Genomic DNA, 26483 nt, shown 5'->3' on the forward strand with positions numbered 1-26483 from the left:
GAAGAAGCTGTTTCAGTGTAAGTTGACTATTGATATTTCAAGGCTTCATTTCAGTAACATGCTTAAAAACCAAATATCTTGATTCTAGGTCTCTCAGTGAATCAGAAGAATCCCTTTGCTACGAGTGTTTTACCAAATTTCCATTGCCAAATATCATGATCTTCCAGATCACCCATTGATTCAAGTACTTTCATAAAGTTGACCTCTATGGCCTTGAATATTGAATAGGGACAAGATTATTGTCATATTATCACAAGAGACCACCTCCTCAAACAAGAGGCCCAGGGGCCTTAACGGTCATCTGACTCTAAATTAAAACCCTTATATTATTGTAGTATGCATTCTCTGTAGCAAGTATATAGTGGCACTGTTGGCCATGGTGGCCATCTTGGATATCTGACCGACCCAATAAATAATAACACTTGGTCTGGACCATCTAAGGATCATTTCTGGTAAGTAAGAGCTGAATCCCACCGGTGGAATTTGAGAAGAAGTTTGAAATAGGTGTTGTTCAGGAAAACCATGATTGCGCAATCATGTTACAAAATGGCCACCATTGCTGCCATGCCAAAGTTTTTACGAGGCCGAAAAAATAACAACACTTTGTTGGCCCTCCTTCCTTAACATCCTCACCAATTTCGAGCTCAATGGCACCAGTGGAACTGGAGAAGAAGTTTAAAATGTGTTTTTTAAGATGGCGGATATGGCGGCCATCTTGCATTTCAGACCAATCTAAAAAATAACAACAATTGGTCGGGATTATCTCAGGATCATTTCTGACAAGTTTCAGCTCAACAACACTGGTGGAACTTGAGAAGAAGTTTAAAATATGTTTTTCAAGATGGCGGCTATGGCGGCCATCTTGGATTTCAGACCGACCCGAAAGATAACAACACTTGGTCGGGATCATATCAGGATCATTTCAGGCAAGTGTCAGCTCAATAGCACTGGTGGAACTTGAGAAGAAGTTTAAAATGTGTTTTTCAAGATGGCGGCTATGGCGGCCATCTTGGATTTCGGACTGACCCGAAAAATAACAACACTTGGTCGGGATCATCTCAGGATCATTTCTGGCAAGTTTCAGCCCAACAGCACTGGTGGAACCTGAGAAGAAGTTTAAAATGTGTTTTTCAAGATGGCGGCTATGGCGGCCATCTTGGATTTCGGACCGACCCTAAAAATAACAACACTTGGTCGGGATCATATCAGGATCATTTCAGGCAAGTTTCAGCTCAATAGCACTGGTGGAACCTGAGAAGAAGTTTAAAATGTGTTTTTCAAGATGGCGGCTATGGCGGCCATCTTGGATTTCGGACCGACCCGAAAAATAACAACACTTGGTCGGGATCATATCAGGATCATTTCAGGCATGTTTCAGCCCAACAGCACTGGTGGAACTTGAGAAGAAGTTTAAAATGTGTTTTCAAAATGGCGGCTATGGCGGCCATCTTGGATTTCGGACTGACCCGAAAAATAACAACACTTGGTCAGGACCGTCTCAGGATTATTTCAGGCAAGCTTCAGCTCAATAGCACTGGTGGAACTTGAGAAGAAGATTGAAATGTGAAAAGTTTACGCACGGCGCACGGCGCACGACGACGGACGAAGCATGATGACTATAGGTCATCCTGACCCTTCGGGTCAGATGACCTAAAAATGTGGTTTTCTGAAGTCGTTAGGGATGTTATTATGATATAGGAGTCAAGGTCATTTCTTTCCACAAAGTTTGTTGGGCTTAATCTAAGAAAGCTACCAGCCCATTTAATCATGACAATAGGTTTATTGGCTGTTGAAAAAAAAGTTTGAAGGGAAATGTCGACGATGGAGGCTGTGCTATGGCATGAAGTGCCGAGTGAGCTAAAAATTCACACAGGAAATAATTGATTTGGTAAAAACATATAAATGTGTAAAACAACATGCATTGTGTCATACTGATCAAACACTTGCAGCTTCTAACTGACTTAGATTCATTGCTGCTTCTGACATAAATACCAAATGACCCTAATGGAGGTATTGTCTTATTGGAAATTTGATCCTAGATACAGTACTTTTGACCTGGAGTAAATATGGAAGAAAGTCTTCAGCATAACTCTCAAAGGTATTATTATTCTTAATACTAGACAAGTTGGAACAAGTTCTTCCCCAGAGGAATGCGTTACTATATGGTAAAATTTGAGCAACAATAGATATGAGTGGGCTTATTATGCGAGTTTATTGCGATATAGATACATGTAGCTGCTTCCTACTGACCCTGTTAGTGCAATACAGATTGTAATGCTGCAGCATATACATCATGCACAAACTCTGAATCGGTTCTCAAACTCAACATTTGATAGTATTTTATGTGTAGTATTTCAGTATAATGTAGCATTCTATTAATAGGCGTTACTTTTTCATCCAATTGTATATTAGATACTGGTACATGCATGTGATTTATACATGTAATAAAGATGGTCACACACAAACCTTGAGGGTGATAATGGATTTATGAATATGGACCTAGATTTCGGATCCCATTAAAGTTCTTGATACATTTTTGACCCTGATTATTATTGTGATTGTATGACATGCCTGCTTAGCTATTACATGTATTTACAATAAGAAAAAAGGAAATCATGGTAAAAAAATATGGGAAATTGGGTGTTATGGTCAACACAGTGGGTTGGGAGATGATATTGGTAATGTTGTAGTGAAATAGTATTTAAATAAGATCACATAGTCTTTGGACTTTCATAGTTTTCTTTCCTAACAAATTCTATTCCATCTCCTGGTAAAGGAGACTCAATAGTAGGAAATATCCAAGAAATATGCCATTTTGATCCAAATACTGAAATGAAATTGACTTTCCAGCCAAGATCATATGCATAAATTTTATGAGTTCTTTCATAGGTGACCTGCCCATAATACACATGTTTAGCATGGTAGATCATCAGAAATGTCAGCAATATGAAAAAGACAGATGCTAGCAAACACAGGAATGATGCCGCTGAAGTGTAGAAACTCAACTGTCCCGTCACAAAGCATATCAATGGGAAGATAAAGTAGATAACACTCCAGAATGAGAATCCTCCCAGCACATAACTCCAGGTGAACTCAAAGCCCATGACAACGGCGAACATTGTGCCAAGCCAGACGTAGAAGACAAGTAGCAGGTAATGGCCATAGTTAAAGTAGCCGATACACTTGCCAGTGAACATGCAATGGTGGTCACGCTTCAGGATGCATTTATTGCATGTTCTACAGTGGAATGCACGAGGTGGAGAGTTGGCCTCACATATTGTACAATAGTACCAACCTGTTGAAAATACAAAAGAAAACCTTTTCAAACATCTACATATATTCATAACAATTCGTTTCAGATTTGTTCTGTGTCAGACATATTTTGCGATTACGAAAGTGTCTTGTTCAAGGCCAGTGTTTATCAACTAGATGCAAAGTCAATCATGTCAAAGTTCTCTAGTCATTAAAAGCAGTATTGAAACTTTTTATATATTTTCCTATATGGTGCTCCGACTCTTATAACCAGAGTGTGGCAACACCCTTCTTTATTTAATTATTCCTGATGTCATTAAAAGCTTGGTTGACATTTGGGTACTGTTCAAGAGAAATCTGAAATGATCCATCAAGGACTCGCTGAGAAATATTGATAAAAAAATCAACTATAAAAAGGAGAACTGACATCATGTTTGAGAAATGCGGTACCAATATTTCTCAAGTAATAGTGATAACAAATTTCAGATGTTAAAATCCAAGATGGCTACCCGTTGCCCATCTTGTTTTTCCAATCTCTTTCAAAATTGCACAACCGCAAGTAGGGACTGATGATAACAAACATATCAGGTTTTCAAAATATCCTTCCAGTACTTGTCTTTATACAAGAAATATTGATCTTTTTCAACTGCCTGATGGCTGTTAATTGACCAGGCTCAAAATCACATAAAAAAAAATTACAACAAACTTCACATGTCAAAATCCAAGATGACAGCATCTTGGCCGTTAACAAAAAATAATATATTACTAAAAGCAATGTCTTTTTCAAAACTTTAATGCTACTCTATTAGAAGCGTGGCATCAATTTTTGGTACTTAATTTCCAATGTGTAAATGATATCTTTTATTATTGCATTTGTATGATATTTTGTGACTAAACAAATGTGACTATGATGACAATTTTTTTAAAAGTAAAGTTTTTTTTAGCTATTTAGTAACAAAGCTATACCTTAATTGACATATAATAGGCAAGTTTGCATATTATATGCAAGTTGGTGATTTTCTCTAATCTGATAGCAAGCTTAAGAATTGTTATGGGTGGACCACTGATGGATCACAGATGAAGGAAGTTTTTGAATACCTCACCATCAACATCTTGGATTTTAAACATACTTGATCAATAACTTGCATTACATGTATTATGAGCAAATTTTGTTCGAACAGTTTTTGTTTAATGTTTCATACTGTGAATTGCAATAATGAAATTTAATCCAGTCACAACCACTAGTACCCCATTATTGGAAATTGATTATTCTTACATGTACTAAATTAGTCTATTATTATACATGTGCAATGACAATTTGTACCTGGTTTTAACAATGTCGGTAAAATTTTTCCAACAGTCGACGTATTAGTTGAGCAGATTTTCCACATTCGTCCAATAACGTTGAAGTAAATAAAAATTGCATACATATGATACAGGCAAATTTTTACCAGTCCAACCTTGTATGTCTCTATTAGCCATGGGAGAACCATGAATTCTCCATATACAAGGCCAGAATGGATCATGATTTGTGCGTATATTATAGATAACGTATCAATCCAACAATTCGGTTTCATTCTCCGCCAAAGGGAACCCATCTTCCGAGCTGACGATTGCGATCACATATAGAACTGAGGGAGGTAAGATCTGTACGAGTCCTCTTGATCTTGGTAAAAGTGTACCTTGTCACTTGCTTCTCTTCGGTCGTTGGATAAAGCATTGTGAAGACATGGATGTTTTAGAATATTGCGGATTGCATTCCTCTTGATAAAATTTGGTTTGGTTGCTTTATTTACATATATTACACACGTATGTGTCACGTTACATCTACAGAAAGATGTGAACATTTCTTTTGACAACTTCGAATGGTTTCCTTTTCGGAGATAAAATCTGCCACTGACATTAGCATTAGCACTTTGGTCACTATATTTTTTAAACAAAAATTGCTCCTCAGATAAGAAGTAACGACATATCAAGATACATCCACCATACGTTTTGTGGTAACATTTTGTGTTTTCCGCATATCAAGACATTTAAGATATCGCAAGCAACTTCATTAAAGACCGTTGTGAGTTAGTAGTTTGTTTGAGTAAGCTTAAGCTAACAAGGCTCAACTAATTATAAGGTACAAATAACCGATAAATAATTTAAATGATATGTGAAGTAATGAAAAAATTATTATTTGTATGCAGTTTTGTTATGTTAATAGTGCATGATATATAAAACTTTTCAGATTGGCAAAACTATTTATTTATTTTCGCATATTTATGTTGCAAATTATATTGCAGACTATCACGTCTAATTCATTTCCGGGTCAAATACATGTGTTTCCGGGGAAATCTGTTGCAACCGGCATCGTGTGACATGTAATTCCAGTCTGTTCGTCAGTATTACTGGAGTATATAAATAACATCATTTAAGATCAAGATAATACAATTGAACTAGGTTAACTACTGCAGGTTTGAGATATTTTACCAAAATGTCGGAACCTGCGGCACCACCTCCGGCCGGTGGAGACACCACAGATGGTATGCCGAAAGTAAAAACTGAAAAAGAACTAAAAAAGGAGAGAGCGAAACAAGAGAAATTGGAAAAGTTTAAAGCCAAACAAGAAAAGCTTAAACAACAGCAAGAAAAGGAGAAGGGCAAACCGAAAGAGGATGAGGTATACAAAAATTACTTTACAACGGACTGTTTATCTAAAGATAATTATGGTGAAATTTTTAGACCTAATTAAAATTAATGCAATGTACCCATCTAAAACAATATGGGGAAAAACCACCAACTTTCATATAATACGTAAATTTTGTTTTTATACGCCAATTTAAGTATACAATTATTACTAAAATCAGCCAGAATAACTTTAAACTCCATTTTTTAAAAACATTTTTGTCCAAGTTAAACTTAAATGTGCGATTGAACAGTATTAAAATCAAACTTTTAATCATGAGATGACAGCTGCAAGTACCCCATTTCAGGTCCCCAAAACACAGCTGCTAAGCCGATAACATTATCGAGTCCAATATCGACAAATTGTCTACAACTATCAGTGCAATATTTGTGACACAGTATACTCCAGGCTTTAATTCTAAGACTGTAGTATCGGTAAGATACAGTTTTCTTTCTGTTCACAGATTGTTTTCATTCAACACACATCGTAATTGATCGTTTAATTCTTCGCTATAAATACCAAACCCACTGGCCCAAATTGTGACGGCCGGGTCAATTCGCTATGAGCTAAAACAAATCTATGATAATGCAAATGGCCATTCCAGTTTATGTGTACATACAATTGTATATATATCTGATATCAATATGCACACGATAATTCTTCTATTCAAGGATTCTACTCACTGATTTTTTTTTTTAAAATTTTTTTTTATGTCATTCTACTGTAATTTTATCTTACAGAATGGGAACCAAACTTGCAGACCGAATTTCTTTCATACTAAAATATATTTGCATTGCGCTGGCAAAATCGTCCGTCATTTTAAAAATTGATGTGGGATTGGCATGGGCTCACCATCAATTATTGATTTTATACTAGCTTTACTCAAGAGTTGTTTCGTATCTTTATTTTCTGTCATACCATTACACCATTATAATCTTTATTGATAAACAATTATCATAAATATTTTTTTTGCAATTAATTATGTTTAAATTACATGATTGGTGAGATGTTATAGTTAAGAGTGAAATGACATAGAACTTCCCTTTTCTCTTCAATGAAAATGAAAGTAGAACTTGCACTTCCGGATTTGAAAACAATCATCAATTTTGACATCTGATAATCGATCATAAAGACTTGGTTACCTTTCCAATTAGATATTGATTAGAATAGATAATCGTGACAAAACTAATAGGACTGTTTTTAAACATCATTTTTGTATATTGGTGTCGCACCCAACTTTAAAGTTTTTATGGGTAAAATTTTGAGAAGCTTGTAAGTCCAAAAGTATACACCTCACCCCTTTCTAATTTTGTTTATACATTCATTAGAGGTCTAGGAGTGAGGTTTTGGCAAATCATGCAGAAAAAAATTGTGATTTTTTCGCATTTTACCATTTTTGGCACTAAAACCCGCTATAGATTTGGGGTAAGTTTTTGGAAAGCTTGGAAGTCCACACCCTTCTAATTTGGTTTGTACATCTATTAAATGTCTATTAGCGATATTATATGGTGTACAATTTCAAAATGACATGCTTATACAATGTACATACATCAAAAATGAGTGCATAGTGTGATTGCTACTGCCCGTCAGCTTCACAATCATTGATTGCACTTGTAATTGTAGATATAGACTTAATGAATGTAGCATTGTCTGATCTTTATTATTTGTTGAGGATTTATTATGTTTTGTGATGGGAATCATGAAATTGACAGTGCCTGAAACAAGTGTAGAATGGAACTTTAATACATTGATTTTTAAAAATGGGAATTCTTTTTTTTATGTCATGTGTCAAACCAAAGTGGTTGTAAAATACGTTTTTGATTATAAGTTATATTTATGTTTGTTTTTCTTATTAATTGGGTAATTTAAAATCTTTATTATTGAAAGATGATCAAATTTTATCACACAAGTCTGCAAGGAGAAAAATGTTCACGATATGCAATTCATTCAAAAAATTGTTGGATTTGCCACTTTAATGATCTATACATTATAAGTGTAAAAGGAAGGAGTAATGAAAAACAGGCCACGCTTGGCCTTTAACCAGCAACCTCTTGCTCTCTGGGCAGACTTCTACCTGTAACCTAAAGGGAGAATTCCTGCAAGCCTGAGCTAGTAAGGTGACCTATTACTTTCCACTTTTTCACTACTCCCTCTTTCACAAAATCTACACCACTGTAGACAACCACAACCCTGTTTTTCAGCTCCAAAGAGGCTTCATTATCTGGTATTGGACCCATTGTTTTGGTAGCTTTGCACAGATACTGTACTGAAACATCCTCCAGCAGTTTAAACATAATTAATCCATTCAATGCCTAAATACTTGTGAGCTTTAATTTTTCTTAGAGTTATCTCCCTCCATTTGTATGCATTTTCAGTCATTGACCTTTGTTTTTCAGTTATTCTTTGTCGACATTTTCATTTCATTTTATTGTGAGATTCATATTTAGGCAATGTGATCAAATGTGCCCATTTGGTTTTGAGTCTGATCCAGAAAACAAAATGGCTGATAGGTGGCCATCTTTGAATTTGATAGTTGAAGTTTGCAATCAGTTATTCTTGAGAAGTACTGGAAGATATTTCTCAAACTTCATAATAAGTTCCCCTTGGTCCCTAGTTGTGTCCATTCAGTAAATTATGTATTAGTATAGTGTTCTTGTTACAAACAATGCTACAGACATGTTTCCTGTTATTTCATACATTGTTAGGACTCCTAACCCTTAGTAGTATAAGGGTAACCTTTAACCAAGTAACCTTGTTGGATAAAAAAGATAACAAGAAGAAATTTTAAATGAATAAGATTTAATATATTCAGCACTAGTAAACAATATTATAAGTTTTGATGGTGATATCAGTCATTTTGATTTGATTTTTTACCCGATAACTGAAGGCATTTTAATGTGGTTTAAAATCATGCTTTTTTCCGTATTTATTTTGCAAGTTGATAGCAGCTATTTATCCTAGGATTATGAGTACACGGGACCGTACTTCTTTGATAACTGAAAAGTTGTGTGGCTGCATTACTTGGTTAGAAGGAAAAAATACAGGTGGTTCTAATCCACATACAATGCAGACATACATTTCACATCGTCAGCTACACAAATAACTTGAGAACCATCCTCTGATTTTATTTCCTGGCTGTCTGTAGTGTTCTGTTCTGGACGAACATCTACCATGGCACTACCAGTTTTCACTTTCAGACCTATCTGATTTGGATTGTCAGATGTAAGACTATCATACATAGAGTTGATGTCCATTTCTGTCATTGTTTTACGTCCTGCCTTTGATTCTATCATATTGCCTGTTGTTGTATTCCCTACTACTTCATCAACGCTTTGGTTTAGATTTTCCTGTTGATTTTCATCGGATGAATTTTCTGATGTTTCATCATCTTTGGTTGAATCTGAAAACGTGTTGCTACCTTTGGATTCTGATGTCAGTAATTTGTTCATCTCGAACCTGCTCTTGTGTCGTATAAACCAGTCTGTACACTTCTTATGAAAGGATTTGCGTAGCAACGGGTCAAAGTCCAGCAGTTCTTTGATGTTTTGGTCAAGGCTGTTACTGGCAGAATTTCTGTTTTTGGTAGAGAGATTGGTCTGTTTAAATTCCATATCTTGTCCCCGTTTATCAGTAATGGTTTCCTCAAGTTTTGCCTGGTTTTGCTTGGTCTTTGCACCTGGATTTATTTCCTCATGATTGGTTGTACCATTGTCAACAACACTATTTTCATTTTGATCAGTCATCCCTGGAAACTGAGATGAGACTATGTCTTGTAAAGTTTCAGACAAGGGTGTATACCCTGTCAGCGGTACAGACATTGTTTGTGCAGAAGCTGTAGTTCTTTTGTCATTCTGTCCATGGATTCCTTCTTCCATGCTATTTGGTATCCCTCCCTTACTTCTTTTTATGCTGTTTTGTGTCTCAATGATGCATGCTGAAGCACGTCTTTTCCGAACAGATTTTTCCATAGTTGGAATTTCCAGATTGTTTTGTTCAGAATTGTGTGTTTTCTGCAATCCCTGGTACAAATGGTCATTCAGGTTGTCTCTAGCTGACAATTCCTTTTGCTTAAGTAAAACGGATGATGGTGACATTTGCTGCTGTTGCTGAAGTAAGGTTGATGATGGCGACATTTGCTGCTGAATTAAGATCGATGATGGCGACATCTGCTGCTGAAGTAAGATCGATGATGGCGACATCTGCTGCTGAAGTAAGATTGATGATGGTGACGTCTGCTGTCCCCTTCCATATAGCTTTTGTCTTTTGAGGTTTTGGTTGTGTAATTCATCCGGTGTCATTCCTGATACTGGTGAAAATGTCTCGTGTGAAACAGACAGGCTCTCATAGTTCAAAGGTGGACAATGATTGGACACAGGTGCCCTTGATAATAGCGATACCAAGTGGCGAAACTGGTTAGTAGGACGTGGAGTCGTTGTCCTGTTATGTTTGAACAGTTGATGGGACATTGTAGGTGGGGATCGGTAAATGTCACTGGCATTTGAAAGAGACTGACGTTTTGGATGTACACTAGAAGTGTTATCCATTTGTAATGACTGAGGTTGGTGTGCTGTAGTATTCAAATATTGTATTGATGTTTGTGGAAAATTTTCTGAAAATGGAGCTGTATGAAATGTTTGAACAGTTCCACTCATACTGGTGCCTATTCCACCTTTTAAATGACATTGTGGGGCTTGTGACCTCAGGTGAGGGGTGTCTGTATACTTTGAAGCAATGTCATTTGTATTTGGGTACAGGTATTCCATTCCAGACTGACTAGGCAACACACCAGCAATATTCTTGTAGCATCCAGTAGTAATGGCTCTTCTGTGTTGTTGGAATTGTTGACATGATTCAGTATCATCACAACGTTCTAAATAATTTTCTGTGTGACAAATAGATGACCTGTTGTCTTCAACTGGGTCCTGTGGTTTGTCAACATTTGTTGTCGGATGTGAAGTTTGTTCCTCTAATGGCACTCTGTTTTCAAACCATGAAGTTTCTGCTGATGTTTGTATGTTCAGTAGATGCATGGAAGGGTTACAGCGATGATTCTGTGTTCCTCTTTCTAAACTGATACCTGTCATCATGTTTGGTGAATGTGTCATCATGTTTGGTGAATGTGTCATCATGTTTGGTGTATGTGTCATCATGTTTTGTGTTGTTGTATTTGCTTTCAAGTTTGATGTATGTGTGATTATGTTTGGTGTACATGTCATGGAGTGTGGTGTATGTGTGATTATGTTTGGTGTACATGTCATGGAGTGTGGTGTATGTGTCATAATGTTTGGTGTACCTGTCATCGAATGTGGTGTATGTGTCATCATGTTTGGTGTACATGTCATCGAGTGTGGTGTACATGCAATCATGTTTGGTGTATCTGTCTTAGAATGTGGTGTTTGTGTCATCATTTTTGTTGTACATGTCATCGAGTGTGGTGTATGTGTCATAATGCTTGGTGTACCTGTCATCGAATGTGGTGTATGTGTCATCATGTTTGGTTTTCCTCTAATCATGTTTGGTATGGTTGGAAGCAAATTTGGTTCTATTCCTAAAGAACGGAATGAAGCTGTTGTAGGATTTGCCCTCAATTCCTGTTGTACTTCATTTGATGCAGAAATCTGTGTAGTGTCAGCATTTTGTGTAGCATTACACATTGTCTTTAAAATGAAATTTTCATTTTCCTCACTTAATAAGCCTTCTGCACAGTTTTCCATTCTGTATGGTGATAGCATTTTGTCGAGTGCCAGTGAAATGTCTTCTGAACCTGTCAGTTTGGAAAGATATGATGGGTGGATGTTAAATCGCTGCCTTTCAGTGTCAAAGTCTTTAAGGAGATGTAGTTTTCTATAAGATCGTGAAGAAACCATATGTTTCTGCAAGTCTTGAATCTGGCTGGAATTCATAGCTATAGATGAAAATCCCTTCATTTTCCTTTCTTTACCAGCATTACATTTGGTAGCACTAGGTAAAATATAGAACTTTCCATTGGCCTGTATACTATTCAAGTATTTTTTGTATATGTTGTATACAGAATCACATTCACCGGTATCATAGAGCTTCCTCTCCTCAACAGAGAAAATGGAATTTGCTTCTTCAGACATTCTAGTCTCCTTCAGATTTCCATTGAATTTGATGAACTTTCCCTCTTTGTCTGACCCCAGGCAGTACTGATTAGCCACTAGCGAGCTATGTGACTTTATCGACTCTACACCAAACACAAACGTATTGAATGCATATACTGCTTGTAAGAGTCCTTCTGGAGTATCTAAGCTATCAAAATGTTTGTCCCATAGGCGATTCCCCTGATCAATTTCATCAGAAGGATCTTGGATCTGTTTTCTTCCTCGTAAAATCTTTGTAGTTCCGTAAGCTGCCTTTCGAAATTCTATAAAGTTGTTGTCATTGTGATCCATAAAGTTCAAATGTGGACATTTTAGATATTCAACCAAATGAGCAGCAAGTCCTCGGAAGATGTTTTGGGCTGATGCTTTCTTAAACACAATACCATCTGCACGTCTCATTTTATTAACAAAATCTTTCAGATAATGGTCCAGCTCCTTTGGAGATACGAGCTCCAGGCTGTTGGCATGAGGGATAGGGGGCTCTCCAAGTTCTCTCCCTTGGTTTGCCACTTTGGCCCATTTGTTCCAAGCATTGATGCCCCATACTTTGTACAATGTCCAGGTCTTAGGAACACAGGAAGTCAATTCAGAGATTTGATCGTCCATCTCCTGTGGAAAAACAAAACGAAAATCAAATATTCATGATATTAGCAGGCTGTACATAATTAATACATTTAAAGTGACGACAAGGTTCTACCTGTTACGATAAGTAGTAATAACAATTGTTCTGCTTCTTACATGTGTTAAGGTAATGATGTTGTTATAATGGTTCTGATGTTCTTCAGGTACTCATCAGTAACAGTGTGTCACATGAAACTGTACCTGTATTTAAACAATAGGAGACAGGTGACTCCATACCTGTATTTATAGACAGGTTTAGGTAGGAGACAGGTGACTACATACCTGTATCTATAGACAAGTTTAGGTAGGAGACAGGTGACTACATACCTGTGTTCATAGACAGGTTTAGGTAGGAGACAGGTGACTACATACCTGTGTTCATAGACAGGTTTAGGTAGGAGACAGGTGACTACATACCTGTGTTCATAGACAGGTTTAGTTAGGAGACAGTTGACTCCATACCTGTATTTGTAGACAGGTTAAGGTAGGAGACAGGTGACTACATACCTGTATTTACAGACAGGTTTAAATAGGAGACAGGTGACTACATACCTGTATTTACAGACAGGTTTAGGTAGGAGACAGGTGACTCCATACCTGTATTTGTAGACAGGTTAAGGTAGGAGACAGGTGACTACATACCTGTATCTATAGACAGGTTTAGGAAGGAGACAGGTGACTTCATACCTGTATCTATAGACAGGTTTAGGAAGGAGACAGGTGACTTCATACCTGTATCTATAGACAAGTTTAGGTAGGAGACAGGTGACTACATACCTGTGTTCATAGACAGGTTTAGTTAGGAGACAGGTGACTCCATACCTGTATCTATAGACAGGTTTAGGAAGGAGACAGGTGACTACATACCTGTATTTACAGACAAGTTTAGGTAGGAGACATGTGACTACATACCTGTATCTATAGACAGGTTTAGGTAGGAGACAGGTGACTACATACCTGTATTTACAGACAGGTTTAGGTAGGAGACAGGTGACTACATACCTGTATTTACAGACAGGTTTAAATAGGAGACAGGTGACTACATACCTGTATTTACAGACAGGTTTAGGTAGGAGACAGGTGACTCCATACCTGTATTTACAGACAGGTTTAGGTAGGAGACAGGTGACTACATACCTGTATCTATAGACAGGTTTAAGTAAGAGACATGTAACTACATACCTGTATCTATAGACAGGTTTAGGTAGGAGATAGGTGACTACATTCCTGTATTTATAGACAGGTTTAGGAAGGAGACAGGTGACTTCATACCTGTATCTATAGACAGGTTTAGGTAGGAGACAGGTGACTCCATACCTGTATTTACAGACAAGTTTAGGTAAGAGACATGTGACTACATACCTGTATCTATAGACAGGTTTAGGTAGGAGACAGGTGACTACATACCTGTATCTATAGACAGGTTTAGGTAGGAGACAGGTGATTCCATACCTGTATCTATAGACAGGTTTAGGTAGGAGACAGGTGACGACATACCTGTATCTATAGACAGGTTTAGGTAGGAGACAGGTGACGACATACCTGTATCTATAGACAGGTTTAGGTAGGAGACATGTGACTACATACCTGTATCTATAGACAAGTTTAGGTAGGAGACAGGTGACTACATACCTGTATCTATAGACAGGTTTAGGAAGGAGACAGGTGACGACATACCTGTATCTATAGACAGGTTAAGGTAGGAGACAGGTGACTCCATACCTGTATCTATAGACAGGTTTAGGTAGGAGACAGGTGATTCCATACCTGTATCTATAGACAGGTTTAGGTAGGAGACAGGTGACAACATACCTGTATTTACAGACAGGTTTAGGTAGGAGATAGGTGACTACATACCTGTATTTACAGACAGGTTTAGGTAGGAGACATGTGACTACATACCTGTATCTATAGACAGGTTTAGGAAGGAGACAGGTGACTCCATACTGTATCTATAGACAGGTTTAGGTAGGAGACAGGTGAATACATAACTGTATTTATAGAGAGGTATAGGAAGGAGACAGGTGACTCCATACCTGTATCTATAGACAGGTTTAGGTAGGAGACAGGTGACTACATACCTGTATCTATAGACAGGTTTAGGTAGGAGACAGGTGAATACATAACTGTATTTATAAATAAACAGGTTTAGGTAGAAGATAGGTGAATACATACCTGTATCTATAGACAGGTTTAGGAAGGAGACAGGTAAATACATACCTGTATCTATAGACAGGTTTAGGTAGGAGACAGGTGAATACATACCTGCATTTATAAACAGGTTTAGATAGAAGATAGGTGAATACATACCTGTATCTATAGACAGGTTTAGGAAGGAGACAGGTGACTACATTCCTGTATTTTTAGACAGGTTTAGGTAGGAGACAGGTGACTACATACCTGTATCTATAGACAGGTTTAGGAAGGAGACAGGTGAATACATACCTGTATCTATAGACAGGTTTAGGAAGGAGACAGGTGACGACATACCTGTATCTATAGACAGGTTAAGGTAGGAGACAGGTGACTACATACCTGTATCTATAGACAAGTTTAGGTAGGAGACAGGTGACTACATACCTGTATCTATAGACAGGTTTAAATAGGAGACAGGTGACTTCATACCTGTATTTACTGTAAATCACTTATATTTCGCGAGTACTTAATTTTGCGAACTCGCCTTATTCGACTTATTCGTGAATACATAATTTTCGCGTATTCTGACCTCAAAATGACTTTAAATTCGCGAATGACGATAACAGGTCGGGGATATTTCCATGTTGGTAGCCATTTTGTTGATGAAAGTCATGTGACTGTACAAAAGTCATGTGATATCGATGTCTGTCTATACTGAATTGTATGTACCGTACCTGTATACGCCTCTAGGCTACAAGTGTCACGCACGTTCACATATAGTTTTTCTGCATTATTTCACCGACATGAACGTGCCACAGATCTCCAATTAAAAAAATAGTAGCCGAAGATAATTTGCCGGTCCCAATTACGTAAACAGTGAACAAACATGTAGAATCAAACGATATGAAGTATGACATACATGTAAGCTTACATAAACAACAGCGTGGGTAATAAAGTACGACGTCTTCTGGGTGACCATCCGGGATCCTCGGGACCAGACCTATCTACTGCCCTTAAATTAACTAAATCGTCATCTAGAATGTATTTTAGTCCGAGTTCAACTACAATATTAGTGTTCAGTGGGTTTTTTGTGTGTAAAATTTTGGTGTTTTGTGATATAAAATTATACTTTGATATAAGTATATAATCTATCATTCTATTATTACTTTAATGGCAATGTCTATTCACCAACTAAAGATTACGATAGATTCAAAATGGACGCCACTTATTCTTGTCATTCTTATACAAATATTCACGAGGGATTTGAATTCGCGTTTGACTCTCCTCGCGAATTAAAGCGAAAATAAATCCCACGCGAAATATAAGTATACAGTATACACAGGTATAGGTAGGAGACAGGTGACTCCATACCTGTATCTATAGACAGGTTTAGGTAGGAGACAGGTGACTCCATACCTGTATTTATAGACAGGTTAAGGAAGGAGACAGGTGACGACATACCTGTATCTATAGACAGGTTTAGGTAGGAGACATGTGACTACATACCTGTATCTATAGACAAGTTTAGGTAGGAGACAGGTGACGACATACCTGTATTTATAGACAGGTTAAGGAAGGAGACATGTGACTACATACCTGTATTTATAGACAGGTTAAGGAAGGAGACAGGTGACGACATACCTGTATCTATAGACAGGTTTAGGTAGGAGACAGGTGACCACATACCTGTATTTACAGACAGGTTTAGGTAGGAGACAGGTGACTACATACCTGTGTTCATAGACAGGTTTAGGAAGGAGACAGGTGACTACATACCTGTATCTATAGACAGGTTTAGGTAGGAGACAGGTGACTACATACCTGTATCTATAGACAGTTTAGGTAGAAGACAGATGACTACAAAGTAGGAGTCATGATACTACAGACCTGTATTTGTAGACATGTAGGGGCCATGACACTACAGACCTGTATTTGTAGACATGTAGGGGCCATGACACTACAGACCTGTATTTGTAGACATGTAGGGGCCATGACACTACAGACCTGTATTTGTAGACTTGTAGGGGCCATGACACTACAGACCTGTATTTGAAGACTTGTAGGGGCCATGGGACTACACACCTGTATTTGTAGACATGTAGGGGCCATGACACTACACACCTGTATTTGTAGACATGTAGGGGCCATGACACTACACACCTGTATTTGTAGACTTGTAGGGGCCATGACACTACAGACCTGTATTTGTAGACATGTAGGGGCCATGATACTACAGACCTGTATGTGTAGACATGTAGGGGCCATGATACTACAGACCTGTATTTGTAGACATGTAGGGGCCATGACACTACAGACCTGTATTATTAGACATGTAGGGGCTATGACACTACAGACCTGTATTTGTAGACATGTAGGGGCCATGATACTACAGACCTGTATTATTAGACATGTAGGGGCTATGACACTACAGACCTGTATTTGTAGACATGTAGGGGTCGTGACACTACAGACCTGTATTTGTAGACATGTAGGGGCCATGACACTACAGACCTGTATTATTAGACATGTAGGGGCTATGACACTACAGACCTGTATTTGTAGACATGTAGGGGCTATGACACTACACACCTGTATTATTAGACATGTAGGGGCTATGATACTACATACCTGTATTTGTAGACATGTAGGGGCCATGACACTACAGACCTGTATTTGTAGACATGTAGGGGCCATGACACTTCAGACCTGTATTTGTAGACATGTAGGGGCCATGACACTACAGACCTGTATTTGTAGACATGTAGGCGCCATGATACTACAGACCTGTATTTGTAGACATGTAGGGGCCATGACACTACAGACCTGTATTTGTAGACATGTAGGGGCCATGACACTACAGACCTGTATTTGTAGACATGTAGGGGCCATGATACTACAGACCTGTATTTGTAGACATGTAGGGGCTATGACACTACAGACCTGTATTTGTAGACATGTAGGGGCCATGATACTACAGACCTATATTTGTAGACATGTAGGGGCAATGGGACTACAGACCTGTATTTGTAGACATGTAGGGGCCATGATACTACAGACCTGTATTTGTAGACATGTAGGGGCAATGGGACTACAGACCTGTATTTGTAGACATGTAGGGGCAATGGGACTACAGACCTGTATTATTAGACAGGTAGGGGCCATGACACTACACACCTGTATTTGTAGACATGTAGGGGGCCATGGGACTACAGACCTGTATTTGTAGACATGTAGGGGCCATGACACTACAGACCGGTATTTGTAAACATGTAGGGGCCATGACACTACAGACCGGTATTTGTAGACATGTAGGGGCTATGACACTACCGACCGGTATTTGTAGACATGTAGGGGCTATGACACTACAGACCTGTATTTGTAGACATGTAGGGGCCATGACACTACAGACCTGTATTTGTAGACATGTAGGGACCATGAGACTACACACCTGTATTTGTAGACAGGTAGGGGCCATGACACTACACACCTGTATTTGTAGACATGTAGGGGCTATGACACTACACACCTGTATTTGTAGACATGTAGGGGCTATGACACTACAGACCTGTATTTGTAGACAGGTAGGGGCCATGACACTACACACCTGTATTTGTAGACATGTAGGGGCCATGACACTACAGACCTGTATTTGTAGACATGTAGGGGCCATGACACTACAGACCTGTATTTGTAGACAGGTAGGGGCCATGACACTACAGACCTGTATTTGTAGACATGTAGGGGCCATGACACTACAGACCTGTATTTGTAGACATGTAGGGGCCATGACACTACACACCTGTATTTGTAGACATGTAGGGACCATGAGACTACACACCTGTATTTGTAGACATGTAGGGGCCATGACACTACACACCTGTATTTGTAGACATGTAGGGGCTATGACACTACACACCTGTATTTGTAGACATGTAGGGGCTATGACACTACAGACCTGTATTTGTAGACAGGTAGGGGCCATGACACTACAGACCTGTATTTGTAGACATGTAGGGGCTATGACACTACAGACCTGTATTTGTAGACATGTAGGGGCTATGACACTACAGACCTGTATTTGTAGACATGTAGGGGCTATGACACTACAGACCTGTATTTGTAGACATGTAGGGGCCATGATACTACAGACCTGTATTTGTAGACATGTAGGGGCTATGACACTACAGACCTGTATTTGTAGACATGTAGGGGCCATGATACTACAGACCTGTATTTGTAGACATGTAGGGGCCATGATACTACAGACCTGTATTTGTAGACAGGTATGGGCCATGAAGGTAGTTTAGGGCCATTAGACTAAGGTTACACGGTATAATTAGACAAGTTGGGGCCTTTTAGGTATTTGTTGATGAGATGGAGCTATGAGGTCACATACTTTCATTTCGTGGTCTGTTTGGGACCATGATTCATGTCAGAACTGTTTAGCCTTATCAATGACTTGGGGGAGGGGGGAAGTAACCAGAATTCAATTAAAATGTGTACTTGTTTTCACATAGCTTTCAGTCTGGTTAAGTCATATATCAATGATTTGTTTTATAACTGAGATAAATGAGCTGTAGATACAAAGTGACATGTGGGTAGGGAAGGGGTTAAAAAAATTGGTTTGTTCCTTCAAGCAGAGGCTTATAAGGGGATCACATCTTATTTTAAGCAAGAAAGGAGACAATTTAATCTTCTGGTAATTAACATTGTCCAGGTCAGTCTACAACACTTTAAGAACTTTCTTGGTATATTATCTCTACAAGAGTTATTTAAATATCTTTAGAGCAGATGACGGAGTGTTAGATGTAACATTTCCTGCAAAACCAAACATCCACATTCCATGTGTTTCAGTTAAAGACTGGTTCTTACGTGTCTTCAGATTTGTTCTATTCCAAGACATATGATATTTAATAAAATTATGATGAAATGCCTACATGAAAGGCATTATGATTGGAAAAAGTAACTCTTCATAGGGATCAGCCCATATATATCTAAGTTCATACATACATGTGTAGTGTACATGTAACCAAGCAACTACCTCACTACCAACTTCATTACTAACTACCTGGAGTAAAAAAAAAAAATTAAGGTCAGTGTTACTATAAATAGATTCAAAGTGATGAAGGGCTATATTCAAGGTCACATGGGTAAAGTTGTTATAAATCTAATGTTACAGGCAAAGCATAATCTATCAGTATTATATATCAGAACTCAAGGGTGACTGGAAAGACCCATTGGCCTTTGGTTTTTTTGTAGAAATTAAATCAGAGAAAAATTTATGTTGGGGTTTTTTTTCAGTTAAAAAATACTGCAAGTCACCTTAAAAATTTAATATTAACACAAATTTAGTTTATAACTGAGCCTATCCAAGAAAAATAGAAATTACTAAATATGTTTACAGAGGACAAACTTTGCAGTCACTCATCTTTAATTTACTTTGTTGACTTTCTTCTGGACACATAAAATCAGAATTTGACAGAAGTATTATTGTATGGCGTAAATTTTGTTCAGAGATCTCCTACATTTTCCGACTAATGTCTTTGAAACTTGGTATACATAACGATCATGATACAAAGTTGTGTTTTCCCAAAAACAATTTTGAATCAACTACCGGTATTTTTTGCTGTAGTTATTGCCCTTTATTCTCACCACTATCGCTTATAAGGTTTCTGAAACGCTCTTCATCTTTATAAAGTCTTTATTGATGGTATATACTTTTTTCAAAAGGTACATAATATACCTAAAAGAAATAAGTTAATGTACAGAAGACACCTTGTATAAAAATCATGATAAGCATTTTCTATATTTTCCTGCTACCTGACATTCTGAGTTAGATCCATGTCTATAATATGCTTGAAGCTTTAATACAATTACAATCACATTCATGACTTGGATGATTTTCATCAATTATTGAGCTACAGTTATTCTCAAAAGTTTATTAGATTATGGTGCAGTAGCTAGGAATGATTTATTTTTCAATTACATTAACGTTATATATAAATTACCTTTTTTCTAAAAACTGTGCAGCAGTTTTCAAATAGATATGGGAGAAATAAGGTATTATTTTTTATAGCCTTTTAAATAGCATGATGATTTTAAAGATTAATTATTTAGAGGTCAGTAGATGTTGGAGGGATGGGTATTAGTCACACGGGGTAGGATATGTAGTCATGGGATGGGTCATACTCGGGAGAGGCTAATTTTTTTAACTGACAATTATTTTTTTGTGATGTAGGTCCGCGTCTACCCCTGTGGTATTAGTCATCCTAGCAACAGTTCTGATAGTAAATCTTTCTTTGAAATGAAGTGATTGCAATTTATATCTTGGGAGTTTACATACCTGTTCTGGAGTCCTGGATAGCCAGCTGTATTTCCCTCTCTTGTGGAATCTCTAGATCTTTAGTGTCTGATACAGTGAGCTCCACTGTACTCTGACGAACACTGGTCAGCTGACTACTAATTCCTTGTTTCACACCTTTTAGTGTCACCTTACTGAGATGGTGAGATCAGTTACTATTGTAAAGTTTTCACTTGATGTATTTTTATGATCCCTAACAATACAAAATCTTCTGTTTCCATGGGTTAATTTTACCAAGCATTAGTTTTATTAAAATGTCCAGAGCCTTGTCTGATAAAAGAACACCTGTTCTTCATCTCATCTCAAATGTCCTAGCAATGTTTCTAATTTCTAAGTCACAGAAATCACCATCAAAACACACTAGATACAGTCATTATCAGCCTAGTCAGTGCTGTTCACCATCAAACATTTGTCTGCCAGTGTCCCCCTCTATAATGAGGTACAGCACTGGTCACCTCTATACACAGGGGCTCCCCTGGGAGCTAGCACCTGCTGATAACAATACTGCAGTGGCTGGAGCATTACCTAAATTCTGGTCTGGCTGTTTCCTGAGTGAACTAAGGCTCTAGGGAAATATTCTCAGGTACATGATCACAAAATAATAGGTTTCTGTGTTCAACATGATTAACTTATATATTTATTACCCATCACCATCAGTGTGTTGACTGTTTAAAATTACAATAGACTCCATTGGGATTCTAACCCCAAACCTCCAAATGCTGTACAGTATAAAGTGACACTTTCATGTCTGTCATCAATGATCTGCTCAGCTCATGATACAAAAGTTATTCTTGGAATTACATAGTTCAAAAGCAGCTGTAACATGCATATTTGGCAGAAGGGAGATAACTCATAGTTCAGATTTTGAGTCGCTACAGTGTATTTTACTTTTCTATGACTTTGAATGGATACTCACGTATATTTGTGAGTTACAATTTCATTGCTCACACCTGTTGAAAGGCTAAGATTGAAGCATTGTGGCACCCTAATCAACTCTATATAAAGGGTGCAGGCTCCGCTCACTTTACCTCTTTTGAACTTGTTGGAATTTGAGTCCCAGCATGGGTAGGATATTTTTCATTGCTCATTCCAATTACAAGATAGTACCAGTGTGGATTGTGTAGTTGAAACAGGTTTGTTAGTTAACCCAACTTTGTGTTCAAACTAAATGGATCAAATGACATCCAAGAATCTCAGCTATGTGTAAAAATGATGTTAAACTGGTCAAAATCTTCCTGTTGTAACCCAAATAGTTATACTGTTCATGAGTGTTCTATATGACAGAATACAGCTACATATGTATTTTGAAATTTGTGTAAAAACATGATTTCAAGCTGGTACATTTGTATAATTGAGTGGGGTGTGAACTAAAGTCCAAAATACAGTCCATCTTTTACTGCTTGTGCATGTCCAGAGTGTTGGCAATATAGGTCAGGTCAGTTGGTGGTCCCTGCTGTGAGAAAGGGCAATGTGATTCAGGAGTGTTACCTAACAGGCCTGTTGGTCAGTGTGATCTGAATGCCAAACAGCTAGATCTGTGTACTGGTATGTTATGTATGGACAACTGTACCCTACACTTTCAATGTATATTATGAAAAAAGGTTTGATAAATTACTTTACTTTTTAAAGTAATTTGTTTCTTAATTAATTTGGACTGATTTCCCCTAGTCAGTGAGGCTGTGTATAAGACCCTAGGAATTATTGCTGTTGAGATATGTCAATAGAATGTTAGGTGGAGAGGGAGAAGAGGGAGAGGAGTTATTTATTGGAGCTGTCAATATGTCAGTGTGTCCTTGTCCACTGGATGACAGGCTGTTAATGAAATCATAGATTGTTTGTTCAGATAGGATCATGTTAGGGTGTACCCATGGGAAAGTAAAGACTTCTCTTATCAATGAAATATTCTTTGTTGTCAAGACATATTTTTTCAACTACAACATATAAAGTCATACACCTTCAGATATTATTCAAAACTTTCCTACTGTGATATTAAAACTACGATATATATTGTGAGAGATGAAATCATGTCTCCATCCCTAAACTATATATGGTATTGTGAGAGAGGGAATGTTGTCTCCCTCCCTAAACTATGGTATTGTGAGAGAGGGAATCTTGTCTCCCTCCCTAAACTATATATGGTATTGTGAGAGAGGGAATCTTGTCTCCCTCCCTAAACTATTGTATATTGAGAGAGGAAATATTGTCTCCCTCCCTAAACTATTGTATATTGAGAGAGGAAATATTGTCTCCATCCCTAAACTATATATGGTATTGTTAGAGAGGGAATCTTGTCTCCCTCCCTAAACTATATATGGTATTGTGAGAGAGGGAATCTTGTCTCCCTCCCTAAACTATATATGGTATTGTGAGAGATGAAATCTTGTCTCCCTCCCTAAACTATATATGGTATTGTGAGAGAGGGAATCTTGTCTCCCTCCCTAAACTATTGTATATTGAGAGAGGGAATCTTGTCTCCCTCCCTAAACTATGGTATTGTGAGAGAGGGAATCTTGTCTCCCTCCCTAAACTATATATGGTATTGTTAGAGAGGGAATCTTGTCTCCCTCCCTAAACTATATATGGTATTGTGAGAGAGGGAATCTTGTCTCCCTCCCTAAACTATATATGGTATTGTGAGAGAGGGAATCTTGTCTCCCTCCCTAAACTATATATGGTATTGTGAGAGAGGGAATCTTGTCTCCCTCCCTAAACTATATATGGTATTGTGAGAGAGGGAATGTTGTCTCCCTCCCTAAACTATATATGGTATTGTGAGAGAGGGAATGTTGTCTCCCTCCCTAAACTATATATGGTATTGTGAGAGAGGGAATGTTGTCTCCCTCCCTAAACTATATATGGTATTGTGAGAGAGGGAATCTTGTCTCCCTCCCTAAACTATATATGGTATTGTGAGAGAGGGAATCTTGTCTCCCTCCCTAAACTGTGGTATATTTTCAGATGTCTGCCTCCCTATATATCTGTTTAGGATACATATATATTTTGTATTTTATCACAGACTGGCATTTCCTGTACGAGGTTATCTTTCATCAAACAGGGAGTGCTAGTTTGGGCATTTGTTTGTTTGCCTGTAACTCAATATCTATCTGATGCTGTGATGTGATATAAATAAAATTCTTCATGGCTCTGCATGGGTATGATTTAATTGAACAATTAAGCTAATACAAGTTTTCCCTGCACATTTCACTTGTCTAAGTTAAAGTTAGAGATGATATGACTGACTAAGTATGCAAGCATTGCAAGGATGGTCATTACAGTACTGAGATAGGCTATATACAATGTATAGTTGGCATTTCAGAAGGCAGCATTTACTACATACAAAGCAACTAAAAACCTTTGTGTTCAGCAGACCTAGTGTTTGAACTATGTTAAAAACTTTCTAAAATGTATGGTCATTATCACTCAGAGTTATAGGGGTTAAGACATGGGTGTACTACATGTATGGTCATTATCACTCAGAGTTATAGGGGTTAAGACATGGGTGTACTACATGCAACGGTACATTGAATCCAAAAAGTGCATGAATTATTGGTTGTTTAAAAAGCATGCAAGGACAGTTATTTCCAAACCCATAAAGAACACAAAGCAAATGTCCACTGCAATTGTCCAGTGTCCTGAAAGTGAACCCTACATTATCTAAACACATAGCCATTGTCTTTCAAGCAATACAATGTGAAAGTTTGTAATTTAAAATAATTACACACAGCTTTTAAAATATGTTTTTGTTTATTTGATGTATTTACAGAAGAAAAAAGAACCAAAAAAGGAGAAAGCTACAATAACATATAACAAGCCAACCAAACCAGGGGAGAAAAAAGGTAAGATGTTCTAACTTTGTGTTAATACAAAAGGTAAGATAATTTAACTGTGTGTTAATACAAAAGGTAAGATAATTTAACTTTGTGTTAATACAAAAGGTAAGATAATTTAACTTTGTGTTAATACAAAAGGTATGATCATTTAACTGTGTGTTAATACGAAAGGTAAGATGTTTTAACTGTGTGTTAATACAAAAGGTAAGATGTTTTAACTGTGTGTTAATACGAAATGTAAGATGTTTACTTTCTGTTTGTGTTGATACAAAAAGGTAAGATGTTCTAACTATGTTGCTACTGTACTTTTCTTTAGATACCAATTTGGACAATGGTACTTTCATATGCATGTAACAGAAATTATGTAATGCTGTTTTGTGACAGGTTATTTCACAACAGCCCCATGCCTGGTAATAAGCCCAACCATGTCTATTGCAGTGTGGTGAATTGCTGATGAATATTGTTTGATTGTCCTACAATAAGCCCACCCCTGGTTTTATTGACACTGTGTACATGTAATTGGTCCCCGGGTGTATTACAGAGTAAATACGGTATGACACTATCTTCACTCATCTCCAGTTCAATAATAAATCTCCGATAAACATGTATTTTTCTGTTCCTACAGATATATCCGGTGACATGCCAGATTCCTACAGTCCCCATTATGTGGAGGCAGCATGGTATGAGTGGTGGAATGGTCAGGGCTTCTTCAAACCAGAATATGGGGTATGTGTTTTTATATATCTGTCACATTTTAACAGACTTATTATGGTATACCGTCCACTGTCTTTTCTCACTTAATTCCCTTTTTGAGGCCTGTTTTTTAGGTTCAAGTTTCTTTAGTGGCCTACAGATTAGTCAGGTTATGTAATATTGTCCGAGTTGTTGACATGAATGTTCTTATGAGGTCTAACAATATAATGGTGTTGATTTACTTCATAGAAATAATTTCTATTTTTCAAATTTTGGTCACTTCCAGACTTAACGTTCCTGGATAAATAAAAATAATTCCGTGGGTCAGAGGGGTGTATTAAGCCTACTTTGTAATGCTTTTGTTCAGGCAAGGGACATAGTACAGATTGATACCCATTAAGTTCATTACATTTATTGTATAGTCAATGCATGCTCAACCGCATTTCATTGTGATGAAAGTTAATAAATATTTAGTTCAAAAATAGTTTAATAGGATTTGATAAAAATTAATAGATATTTAGTTCAAAAATAGTTTAGTAGGATTTGCTTTTCTTGATCATGAACTCAGAAAAAAATTGAATTATATATATTGAGCATTGTTGTCACCACTCTGGTCTGCCAACATCAGCTTACTGAATTCAGTATTTTGGAAATATTTCCCCCCCATATATGTATCAATGTTAAATTTTGGCAAAAAAAGCTATTTCCATATTTCAAGAATCACTAGACACTTTTGCAAATATGGAATGAGTGTTTCAGATTGTTAAATCTGAATTTGATAGCAAAAATGGGGAGTA

At 37.4% G+C, this 26483-nt stretch overlaps 3 protein-coding genes across 8 annotated transcripts in view; 1 reads left to right on the top strand and 2 right to left on the bottom strand.

The window, feature by feature from the left end:
• Positions 1 to 2193: 2193 nt before the first annotated feature.
• On the bottom strand, positions 2194 to 5112 carry LOC117321618 (probable palmitoyltransferase ZDHHC24). The gene is made up of 2 exons (XM_033876106.1): positions 4577 to 5112; positions 2194 to 3295 (listed from the first exon to the last, which is right to left on the bottom strand). Exons 1-2 carry the CDS (start codon positions 4848 to 4850, stop codon positions 2712 to 2714), a joined length of 858 nt encoding a protein of 285 aa, XP_033731997.1. The 5' UTR covers positions 4851 to 5112; the 3' UTR covers positions 2194 to 2711.
• A 463-nt stretch (positions 5113 to 5575) lies between these two features.
• LOC117321620 (valine--tRNA ligase-like) overlaps positions 5576 to 26483 on the top strand; it is a 47602-nt gene continuing 26694 nt past the window's right edge. For 5 of the 6 annotated variants that reach the window (XR_004531383.1, XR_004531384.1, XR_004531385.1 and 2 more), the window contains exons 1-3: positions 5576 to 5917; positions 24927 to 24999; positions 25619 to 25719. Coding sequence is in view for 2 of the 6 variants with exons in the window: in XM_033876108.1 (XP_033731999.1) it covers positions 5732 to 5917; positions 24927 to 24999; positions 25619 to 25719 (360 nt within the window). In the remaining 4 variants the exon portion in view is untranslated. Of the gene's footprint in view, positions 5918 to 22631; positions 22765 to 24926; positions 25000 to 25618; positions 25720 to 26483 lie in introns of those variants that run through there. The other variant, XM_033876109.1, reaches the window with a different exon arrangement.
• On the bottom strand, positions 8722 to 21595 carry LOC117321619. Its single transcript, XM_033876107.1, has 2 exons — positions 21146 to 21595; positions 8722 to 12654 (listed from the first exon to the last, which is right to left on the bottom strand). The coding sequence occupies exon 2, from the start codon at positions 12649 to 12651 to the stop codon at positions 8974 to 8976; it is 3678 nt and encodes a 1225-aa protein (XP_033731998.1). The 5' UTR covers positions 12652 to 12654; positions 21146 to 21595; the 3' UTR covers positions 8722 to 8973.

Source organism: Pecten maximus, chromosome 2, assembly GCF_902652985.1.
Source record: "Pecten maximus chromosome 2, xPecMax1.1, whole genome shotgun sequence".
Lineage (NCBI taxonomy): Eukaryota > Metazoa > Mollusca > Bivalvia > Pectinida > Pectinidae > Pecten > Pecten maximus.

Bases quoted from the DNA above. Each gene is read 5' to 3' on its own strand.
- LOC117321618 (XM_033876106.1), bottom strand. From the start codon at position 4,850: ATGGGTTCCCTTTGGCGGAGAATGAAACCGAATTGTTGGATTGATACG. The intron at 3,296-4,576 runs GTACAAATTGTC...TATTTTCAACAG, and splicing joins ACCGACATTGTTAAAACCAG to GTTGGTACTATTGTACAATA.
- LOC117321619 (XM_033876107.1), bottom strand. From the start codon at position 12,651: ATGGACGATCAAATCTCTGAATTGACTTCCTGTGTTCCTAAGACCTGG.